The sequence below is a fragment of the Bufo bufo genome, chromosome 9 (assembly GCF_905171765.1).
Source record: "Bufo bufo chromosome 9, aBufBuf1.1, whole genome shotgun sequence".
Classification (NCBI taxonomy): Eukaryota; Metazoa; Chordata; class Amphibia; order Anura; family Bufonidae; genus Bufo; species Bufo bufo.
In genome coordinates this window covers 189,660,399-189,671,979 of record NC_053397.1, presented here as the reverse complement: position 1 = coordinate 189,671,979, position 11,581 = coordinate 189,660,399, and the positions used below count along the sequence as shown (strand labels likewise).

General features: G+C 49.2%; 1 protein-coding gene across 9 annotated transcripts in view; it reads right to left on the bottom strand.

The window, feature by feature from the left end:
• Window positions 1–1,848: 1,848 nt before the first annotated feature.
• SMG7 (SMG7 nonsense mediated mRNA decay factor) overlaps window positions 1,849–11,581 on the bottom strand; it is a 54,992-nt gene continuing 45,259 nt past the window's right edge. For 5 of the 9 annotated variants that reach the window (XM_040407303.1, XM_040407305.1, XM_040407306.1 and 2 more), the window contains 4 exons: window positions 11,389–11,551; window positions 6,100–6,270; window positions 5,847–5,998; window positions 1,849–3,488 (listed from right to left, as the gene is read on the bottom strand). In XM_040407303.1, coding sequence (XP_040263237.1) covers window positions 3,375–3,488; window positions 5,847–5,998; window positions 6,100–6,270; window positions 11,389–11,551 — 600 coding nt within the window. In that variant the 3' untranslated portion in view covers window positions 1,849–3,374. The remainder of the gene's footprint in view (window positions 3,489–5,846; window positions 5,999–6,099; window positions 6,271–11,388; window positions 11,552–11,581) is intronic. The other 4 variants (XM_040407304.1, XM_040407308.1, XM_040407309.1 and 1 more) reach the window with 1 other exon arrangement.

Sequence of the window (11,581 nt, the reverse complement as noted above, 5' to 3'; positions counted from 1 at the left end):
CACAGGAACTAGAACCTCTTTCTCTAGAAGGGAAAAAACTTCTTGTCTTAGTGCTAGGTTCTTTGTAGAATTTTGTAAAAGATTTGTAATTTTTAATCTTTCCGGTGGGGAAGAGAAACTCTAGACGGAAACAGTCTTTTATAATACCAAGAATTTACGGGCTTGATGAGATTTTTTTTCCAAGCCAGAGAAAACAGAGAGAGTCTTCCCCCACGGAACAGAAACTGTCAATGTTGACCAGCTTTGGACCCTGAAGAGGACTGAGAATTAAAAAATAATCTCTTATCTTTCCTATTTCTTTTGAAATTCTTTTTATTAAAATTTTTATAAACAAACAAATAGAACAGAAATTGCTTTCTAAGTCGCGTGGAAGATATGAAGAAATAAACAAAATTTTTCACAATGTCAAAAGAGAAACATATTATAAGCGATTTGTATAACAGCTTGTATTGTGAAGAAACGATTGTAACCAAGAAGTATTGATTATCAGTAAACATTCTTCCTATAAAAATAGTATATAACCTAAGAATATGAAAACAGAAAAACAAATAACATAACTAACACATCAAAACTATGCAGGAATATCTCTCAAGTTTGAGAGGGATAATAATTACTGTTTAACCATCTGTCCCACCTATAATGAAATGTGGGAGTTTTGTCCTGTATCCTTGCAATTGTCTGTTCAAATGAACAGGTGGTATTTACAGCTTGCCATACTTCTTTTATATGTGGGGTATCTTTTGACTTCCTATTTCTGTTTTCTTGTCGGAAATTTAGACTTTTGCCTCTATTGAAAATCTTTTTATTTTTACGAAAAAACTGTTGTCTTTTGGGAGGTCTGGAGTCAGGAAACCCTTTTTTGTTATCAGATGCCTTCTCTAGGTCATCCAAAACCGGTCCAGTGAGAAGAGTTTTTTTTACAGGTAAGCACAAAAAATCCTATTTATCTATACCTTACATCAATTGACACGAACAGTTCGCACACAGTCAAGTCACATTATTATGACCACTTCCTACTTTCGACATCTGCAGCACACAGCTCATGAAGAAAGTCGCATGTCGTCAGCATACAAGGTGTGCGATAGGCTGTCTGCACACATATCCCTCATTGCCATCAAGGGCGCGATTTATCAGTTGCAACAAGGGATGGATTATTGGCTTTTTGGGCGAAGGGTGGCGGTATTTCTGAAACTGCTCAGTTTGCGAACTGTTCATGTGCTGCTGTGGTGAAAGTGTAAATGTGAAAGTGTAAGTGGACTAATGGCACCTATGCAAATAAGTGAAACTACAGACCACCACATGCCATCGATGTGAGAGGTGAATGTTGCCTATGAAGGTGAGCAAGGGCAGACCAACACGCTACAGTGGAGCAGATCACCGCCAAAATGAACTAGGGGGCTACCAGGCATGTGTCTAATAGTTCAGTGAACCCTACTGTGTATAAGGCTCCGACGCAGACAGAGGTTCTCTTACACCTCTCGGCAGAAAAGGCTTCAATTTTCATTGCAGTATCAGAATTGGACCTCTACTGTGTGATCAAATGGAAGGACGGTGACGTGTCAGGCAAGAAATCTCTGGGCCTACTCATCCATGTGGAAGGCACTCAACTGATTTGGGTATGAATCCATCCTTACAGATCGCGTACACCCACAAATGCTGATTGTCTTCCCTTGGGTGGATGGGATCTTCCAACAGGACAATGTGACATATTACACTGCTAGGTATGTCAACATTGGTTGGAAGAGCATGACCAAGACTTCCACGTATTACCCTGGCCCCCTAATTCCCCAGACTTGAGCCATTATTCTTTCCAATGGAACAGAAAGACGACAGACACGTATATGGCTTTAGAGAAGATGAGTTTATTAATGGTAAAGCAGATCTGAGCAGACGGTGCTCACACAAGAACACAAGGAAAAGGGGAGGAGTGAATAGGGGTCTCCACACTCTAGATCCTGCTAAAATAGCCAAAGTGGCACCTTGCCACTTCTCAGTTTATATTTTATCCCCAAAGAGTACTGGCTTCTTCCAAGAGAATCCTTCGTTCTACGGAAAACATCTGGCCCCAAACTGTGTGTTAGATGTATGTTCAATGCAGGAGGTGCTAAACGTGCGGGGGCACCAGATGGTACCCCTTGACATCCACAAACACACATAGGGGCGACCTGTATGCCGACTCTACGTAGAAGAACCATTTCTCACTCCATCCAGATGGACACGTGAGGCACTCATGCTCTTTTTCACCATATTTCCACTAGATCATGTGTTCATCTTGCTCACCACTCGCAACCATCCCAGCTCTCTCACTGCTTGTGCGCAATGCTCGTCGTCTTGCTGGAGCAGTGTAGAGGACAGAACAATTCCTGTTCTTGCCTTGTGCTATCAGCTCTGGCACTTGCAACTAGTATTGCAACTTGATCCTACACTTCAGGTGCCCCTCCGCCAGCTGTAAGGGACTTCGCAAAGAGGCAGGCTAATAAGGGGAGAGGAAAAAAAAATAAAAAAAAATCAGCTGAAGTCTAGCTATAACCCATGGGAGGGAAGGGAGGGCTGTATAGCCCAGTTCTATGCTATGTTCTGCCCCATCATAAAAGCACCTCCCCAATATGCCACCATCCAGACTGCAATACTCAGCTTTAGGGGAACATTGAGCGCACACACAAACACACATGACAATTAAGCAGGCAGGGAATGACAGACACCAAAGTAGATTAAGGACACTCAATGGGAACAAGCAAGCATTCATAACTGTGACACAGACACGCAACCCCTCACCCATTCCCCTGAAAGGGGAAAAAAAAAAAAAAAGTTACCCATTCAATCACACCTCCCTCAGCCAGCACAAGCTGGTGGGCGAGAGGGGACCAGTTCCTCAGTCTCCACTAATGGAGAGAGTCCCTGACATTCGGTTGTAAATTGGATGCGGGGGGTGTTTCTTGTGCACCCGCCACCTAGATACAGAACCATAAAACTCATTACGGCTGAGGGAAGAGCTCTTATTGCCCCCACCTGCCTTGCACTGCTGGGGGATATTTCCTATCCGTGTGTTAGGCAGAAGTTCAGGGGGTGCTGTGAGAGGCATGCACAAATAACGAGAAAGATGGGGGCACGTTACCCCTTTTCCCCCCATACTCAAGAAGTCCCAAGCTCCCTCTGGAGGGGGAACTTCCTGCTGTGTCCGTCAGGTAACTGCGTCGCCTGCGGTCGGGGGTTTTCAGATTTGGTGGGATACGCTGGACGCTCCCCCACATGTGCTCCCCCCCAGATCGGTGAGGGGGGAGAGAGGGCTGCCCTCCTCAGGGCTCAGGACATATCCTGTCCTGTGCTGCTGACCAATCATGCCATGTATGTCACTGGGTTCTTCTTCCCGTCTCTCAGTGCGGAGGATTGAGTGATCCCTGTCCTCTCTGCTGCTTCTCCTTCTGCTGCATCAGGAGCTGCTCCAGGGCTGATGGGCCAGGGTGCATCATTGTGGTTGACCAAATAGACTGAGGAGGAAAGGCACGGTCAGCAGAATCAAAAGAGGAAATACATAGCTGTTTCATAGCTCAAGCAATACATTGCTGTGAAGCCCCGGCCATAGATATGTACAGATCAGCTTGCTAAACGCTGCAATCTATTTCACTGTGAAGCCCCGACCATAGATACTGTATGTACAGTATCTATCCCAGCCCTAACTCATCTCTTCAACCTATCACTAACCTCTGGTGTCTTCCCCTCTGCTTTTAAACATGCTAACATTACACCCATAATCAAAAAGCCTTCACTTGACCCATCTGCTTTGTCCAGTTATCGCCCCATATCACTTCTTCCATTTGCCTTAAAGCTACTTGAGCAACATGTCCATTCTCAACTGTCCTCTCACCTCTCCTCCTGCTCCCTCTTTGACCGGCTACAATCTGGCTTCCGACCCCACCACTCAACTGAGACTGTCCTTACCAAAGTCACCAATGACCTACTAACAGTAAAAACCAGAAAACATTACTCTGTCCTCCTCCCCTTTGACACTGTCGACCACTCCCTTTGCGTCTCCCACTCTCACACCAGCTCCTCGTCTCATTCCCTCTCTGTTGGTGTCCCGCAAGTCTCTGTCCTAGGACCCCTGCTCTTCTCTTTTTACACTTTTGGCCTTGGACAGCTCATAGAGTCCCATGGCTTTCAGTATCACTCTTATGCTGACAACACACAAATCTACCTTTCTGGTCCAGACATCACCATCCTACCATCCAGAATCCCACAATGCCTATCTTCCATATCCTCCTCCTCCTCTCGCTTTTCTAAAACTTAACATGGATAAAAACAGAATTCATCATCTTTCCCCCATCTTACTCAACCCCCCCAACAGACCTATCCATCACGATCAATGGCTGCACACTCTCCCCGGTCAACCAAGTCTGTTGCCTTGGAGTGACCTTGGATTCTGCCCTCTCTTTCCGACCACACATCCAAGCCCTTTCCACCACTTTCCGCCTCCAACTCAAAAACATCTCCCGCATCCATGCTTTCCTCAACTTTGAGTCTGCAAAACTAATTGTACATGCCCTCATCATCTCCCGACTAGACTACTGCAACATTCTCCTCTGTGGCCTTCCATCTAGCGTACTCACACCCCTCCAATCTCTCCTCAACTCTGCTGCCCGACTGATCCACCTCTCACCCTATTACTCCTTTGCCTGTCCCCTCTGCCAATCCCTTCCTTGGCTCCCCATTGCCCAGCGAATTCACTTCAAAGTACTACCAAATGCATATAAGGCCGTCCACAACCTGTAACCTCCCGACATCTCTGAGCTACTTTCCCTGATACATTCCCACACGTAATCTACGATCCTCACAAGACCTCCTTCTCTCCTCTTCTCACCTTTTCCCACAATCGACTCCAGGATTTCTCCCGTGCATCCCCCATACTCCGGAACTCGCTGCCCCAACATATCAGACTCTCACCTACAGTGGAATCCTTCTATAGAAACCTGAAAACCCACCTCTTCAGACAAGCCTACAACCAGTGACCCTGCTGCCTCTATACCACCATGACCAACTTCACCCGCACCTACTGTGTCCTTCTCCCATACCATGTAGATTGTAAGCCTCACAGGCAGGGTCCTCTACTTCTGTACCAGTCTGTAACTTGTCTTGTTTATGCTTAGAGCAATTGTCTGTATTATGCATGTATACCCCTTTTCATATGTACAGCGCTATGGAATGAATGGCGCTTTAATAATAAATAATATTTACAGATGGGTAAGCTATAATTCATATTTCCAGTATTTGAAAGCCACGTTAGTGGTTTTATAATGAATCCATCTGTACATTAGAGGAGATGCTTCTGCAACATGAAATCTGATGAGCAGTGTATATTTATAACATTCATACAGTTCAGCTCTCAGGGTTTAATACGGAGACATGGTTAAACAGCAGGAACTGAATTGAATATGTACCATTGCCATGCCTGTGTGCGGCTATGTGGTCCTACTGTGCCCTCTAGTGGTTATAATGATTTGATGCATATGCATAACCTGTAGTTTGCTGGTACATTGCTCGACTATTGTTGAAGCGATGCGACAATTTAATAACCCTGGCACCTTGCTAAAAAGATGAGCTGCTGATTAGCCATTATCACAGATGCTCAGTATTCATTTGACGTATTATCTTGGCCCTAGTAAAGTCAATAGGCATCAATCTGTGCTATAAACGGAAGACAAATTCTGCAAGATAGTGAGCCGGAGCAAGCAGCCTGCTATGTGTAATACAAAGGGGTTTCTGATCGGATGATTTCCCCCCTCTGTTCTATAACTCCATTCGGCCTAATAAGCATTTTTAGTAAAAGATTGTCCACTGTAGACACTAACCTTCAAGCTCTCCATCAGAGCAGCTGAAGAGTCCTCTCTTGCGTTGCTTTGAGCTGCCCAAGCATTCGCACTGCTGGAATTATTTATCTGGCGCCAGCTGTTCTCGGATGATGAGGTCACAGACAGGTAATCCAGACCAAAGCCACCCATAGCTTGGCAAGAAAAGACGAAAAACAGAGTTAAATTAATAAAAAATAACCCTGCCAAATTAGCACCCTGCCATGTTTAAAAAAATATATATATAAAAAAATACCTGGCTTGTCAGTCTTCCATCGGTCAGCACAACGCCGATCACGGTTGTCTGGGGTTCCTATAGGCCCGAAGTTGGAGAAGGGCTGGGCTGTATGGTTTGTGGTGGGTGGAGAGCTTGGTAAGCTGCTCGGGTTTGATGAATGAGGTGACTGACTGGCTGGTGTAGAATGGTCTAGAAGATAAAGACAAAGCATGCCTATAATGAACCTCCTCGTTCTACAGAAGGTTGTCCACCACAAAAGAAACCTAAAAGAACATCTGTCAGCAGATTTGCACCTATGACACCGGTTGACCTGTTACATGTGCACTTGGCAGCTGAAGACATCTGTGTTAGTCCCATGATCCTATGTGCCCGCATAGCTGGGAAAAATAATGTTTTACTATATGCAAATAAGGCTCTAGGAGCAATGGGGGCGTTGTCATTACACCTAGAGGCTCTGCTCTCTATGCTCTTTGACAGGGTGATGTGTGATGATATTTTCACTGCCAGCCCCTGCCAATGATAATTTTCTGCACACATACAACAGGTCAGCCAGTTTCATAGGTACAAATCTTCTGACAGATGTCCTCTAATCCTTTATCTTTTACATTCTATTGAATATTGTTCACTATTTGCACTCTTCTCAAGCAGTCTGCCATATGCGCCGGAAAAGCTCCTGCTGCATATATCAAACATATCCATAAGGCCCCATTTATCTGAGAGACCTAAAGGGTGTCCGCTCTGTTGGGCTGGTACACATCAGTATGCCTCGTTTCGGCTGTATGAATTAGTACAGTCTACTGCAGTATTCAATACTGAGGAATCTCCCCCCACTCAAAAAAATAAAATAAAAATTCACCGTATATACCATGCTGTATCTGTTTTTCTAATAGCCATGGTTTCCACTGTATGCCTACACGGTGGCATAAGCAAACAGTATATGTAGCAGCACCTTGCTCCAAGCCTAAAGACACAGGCAAACACTGGAAACATGGATCACTCCGAATTGCATTATTGCTATACTTACTACGTATGACAATTTGAAGCTCTTTGTGCACATTTATCAAAATTGTGTCCGGCCAATCTACCAATGGCAAGGTGGATTTACAGATGGTAACCTACACGATCAGACTTGCCTCTCCCGGGCATAAAGCCTACAACATTCAGGGCAGTGTAGGATCCAGCCATAGTACGCTATGTAAAAGCCTTGGGCAGATGGAATTTATGTGCAGACAGCATCAATTTTCATATACATAGTAAGTATAACAGTAATGTAATGCATGTCAGCAATGGGAGCGAGCCCTGCACTCTATTATATTGTGTTTGGAGGTGCTGGTCTAATTTTATTTCTTGCATTATACAGTGACATAAGTTGATGTATATGTTAGCACTAACTCCCCTCATTGGACAAAATTTGTGCAATAAAATAAAATAAAAACCTGCACAAGTTAAATGACCATGTGTTACATATGTTGCTGTATATATGCTGTGGAATTAGCCCTATGCATTACAAAGGATGAAATATTTATTTTAGGGCTGCACATTATGGGAATTTTGTGCGATTGCGATTAGGGCCCTAAAAATTGCGATAACGATATCTTAAAAGGGAATTGTGCTAGAGGTCTATTTGCTTGGATTTTCCCATATGAGCCGCTGATGCGGCTGGGTATGACAGTTATGGGGGATCTGTGGAGGACGCTGTTATGTGGGGGGGGGGGGGAAATCTGTGGAGGACGCTGTTATGTGGGGGGGGGGGGGATCTGTGGAGGACGCTGTTATGTGGGGGGGGGGGGATCTGTGGAGGACGCTGTTATGTGGGGGGGGGGGGGATCTGTGGAGGACGCTGTTATGTGGGGGGGGGGGGATCTGTGGAGGACGCTGTTATGTGGGGGGGGGGGGGATCTGTGGAGGACGCTGTTATGTGGGGGGGGGGGGGGGGATCTGTGGAGGACGCTGTTGTGGGGGGGGGGGGGAATCTGTGGAGGACGCTGTTATGTGGGGGGGGGGATCTGTGGAGGACGCTGTTATGTGGGGGGGGGGGGATCTGTGGAGGACGCTGTTATGTGGGGGGGGGGATCTGTGGAGGACGCTGTTATGTGGGGGATCTGTGGAGGACGCTGTTATGTGGGGGATCTGTGGAGGACGCTGTTATGTGGGGGGGGGGGGATCTGTGGAGGACGCTGTTATGTGGGGGGGGGGGGGGGGGGATCTGTGGAGGACGCTGTTATGTGGGGGGGGGGGGAATCTGTGGAGGACGCTGTTATGTGGGGGGGGGATCTGTGGAGGACGCTGTTATGTGGGGGGGGGGGGATCTGTGGAGGACGCTGTTATGTGGGGGGGGGGATCTGTGGAGGACGCTGTTATGTGGGGGGGGGGATCTGTGGAGGACGCTGTTATGTGGGGGGGGGGGGATCTGCGGAGGACGCTGTTATGTGGGGGGGGGGGGGATCTGCGGAGGACGCTGTTATGTGGGGGGGGGGGATCTGCGGAGGACGCTGTTATGTGGGGGGGGGGATCTGTGGAGGACGCTGTTATGTGGGGGGGGGGGGGATCTGCGGAGGACGCTGTTATGGGGGGGGGGGGGGGATCTGGGGGGGACGCTGTTATGTGGGGGGGGGGGATCTGCGGAGGACGCTGTTATGTGGGGGGGGGGGGGGATCTGTGGAGGACGCTGTTATGTGGGGGGGGGGGGATCTGTGGAGGACGCTGTTATGTGGGGGGGGGGGGGGATCTGTGGAGGACGCTGTTATGGGGGGGGGGGATCTGTGGAGGACGATGTTATGTGGGGGGGGGGGGAATCTGTGGAGGACGCTGTTATGTGGGGGGGGGGGGATCTGTGGAGGACGCTGTTATGTGGGGGGGGGGGAATCTGTGGAGGACGCTGTTATGTGGGGGGGGGGGATCTGTGGAGGACGCTGTTATGTGGGGGGGGGGGATCTGTGGAGGACGCTGTTATGTGGGGGGGGGATCTGTGGAGGACGCCGTTATGGGGGGGGGGGTCTGTGGAGGACGCTGTTATGGGGGGGGGGAGATCTGTGGAGGACGCTGTTATGTGGGGGGGGGGATCTGTGGAGGACGCTGTTATGTGGGGGGGGGGGGATCTGTGGAGGACGCTGTTATGTGGGGGATCTGTGGAGGACGCTGTTATGGGGGGGGGGGGATCTGTGGAGGACGCTGTTATGGGGGGGGGGGGGGGATCTGTGGAGGACGCTGTTATGGGGGGGGGGGGGATCTGTGGAGGACGCTGTTATGGGGGGGGGGGATCTGTGGAGGACGCTGTTATGGGGGGGGGGGATCTGTGGAGGACGCTGTTATGTGGGGGGGGGGGATCTGTGGAGGACGCTGTTATGGGGGGGGGGGGGATCTGTGGAGGACGCTGTTATGGGGGGGGGGGGGATCTGTGGAGGACGCTGTTATGGGGGGGGGGGATCTGTGGAGGACGCTGTTATGGGGGGGGGGGATCTGTGGAGGACACTGTTATGTGGGGGGGGGGGGATCTGTGGAGGACGCTGTTATGGGGGGGGATCTGTGGAGGACGCTGTTATGCTGTGGAGGACGCTGTTATGTGGGGGGGGGGATCTGTGGAGGACGCTGTTATGTGGGGGATCTGTGGAGGACGCTGTTATGGGGGGGGGGGGGGGATCTGTGGAGGACGCTGTTATGGGGGGGGGGGGGGGAATCTGTGGAGGACGCTGTTATGGGGGGGGGGGGGGATCTGTGGAGGACGCTGTTATGGGGGGGGGGGGGATCTGTGGAGGACGCTGTTATGTGGGGGGGGGGATCTGTGGAGGACGCTGTTATGTGGGGGGGGGGGATCTGTGGAGGACGCTGTTATGTGTGGGGGGGGGGGGGATCTGTGGAGGACGCTGTTATGTGGGGGGGGGGGGGATCTGTGGAGGACGCTGTTATGTGGGGGGGGGGGATCTGTGGAGGACGCTGTTATGGGGGGGGGATCTGTGGAGGACGCTGTTGGGGGGGGGATCTGTGGAGGACGCTGTTATGTGGGGGATCTGTGGAGGACGCTGTTATGTGGGGGATCTGTGGAGGATGCTGTTATGGGGGGGATCTGTGGAGGACGCTGTTATGGGGGGGGATCTGTGGAGGACGCTGTTATGGGGGGGATCTGTGGAGGACACTGTTATGGGGGATCTGTGGAGGACACTGTTATGGGGGATCTGTGGAGGACACTGTTATGGGGGATCTGTGGAGGACACTGTTATGGGGGATCTGTGGAGGACACTGTTATGGGGGATCTGTGGAGGACACTGTTATGGGGGATCTGTGGAGGACACTGTTATGGGGGATCTGTGGAGGACACTGTTATGGGGGATCTGTGGAGGACACTGTTATGGGGGATCTGTGGAGGACACTGTTATGGGGTGGATCTGTAGATGGCACTGTTATAGGGGATGTGTGCTATGACACATAGGGCCATGAGGGGGGCCAGCATAAGACACACATATAGCATCTTATGTTGGTCCCCCTCATGGCCCTGTGTGTCCCCTCATGTGTCCTAAACTGCACACATAACTGGCTTTGTGTGTAAATTATTTTACTACTGTCTGAAACAAGCTCTCCTATTGATAAAATGGCCAGCCTCTGTACTCACTTTCACTACGAATGCACTGCAGCGAGCTGGCCGGCGCGTGACTGATGTCACTTAGTTACACTATTCCCACTTAATTCAGGAAGCAGGAGCGTTACTAAGTGACGTCAGTCACGCGCCGGCCAGCTCACTGCAGTGCATTCGTAGTGAAAGTGCGTACAGAGGCTGGCCATTTTATCAATAGGAGAGAGCTCGTTTCAGACAGTAGTAAAATACTTTACACACAAAGCCAGTTATGTGGGCGGGGCCCCTTCATATATAATTGCAGCATTTTCGGATCGGCCAAATCGCCATATCGCATTTGGAGATTATCGCGATTCGATTATTTTTTTCGATATATCGTGCAGCCATCCTCCCACCACCACCAATCCTGAAAAAAGTCCCAATAAAACGAGGTGGCGTAGATTTAGACAGGCGGTGGATAGACCGAAGTTATGTAGAGGCCGGCACCTCTACATAAATTCGGTGTATCCACTGCCAGCTAAAGGGGTATTAAGATGGGCGTCTAAAATGACCATCTTAATAAATGACCCCCTATGTTTTCTCAGAAACACTAACCGATTCCAGAGTAAAACATAGTTCTTTGTAATGAGGGAGCACGCCACTATTTCTTGCTGCCCATGCTTAGAGCAGTATGAATCTGCTAACAATATCCCTTTAAATAATAAAATTTTTGCCAGTTGGACCCTAATAATGCTCCTTACCCGAGCTTGCTGGAAGAGATGGAGACCAAGGTTTGCCCTCAAACAGAGAATAAAGAGAGGTCTCCTGCTGTCCGATTGGATGGCACACTTCCGATTTCGTGCTACCGCAGGACGACTTGCTGTACACATCATTGAAGACGCTGTTACTCGGGAACCTTTCCTGCTAAGAACAGAGAAAATTGGCATTAGCGAT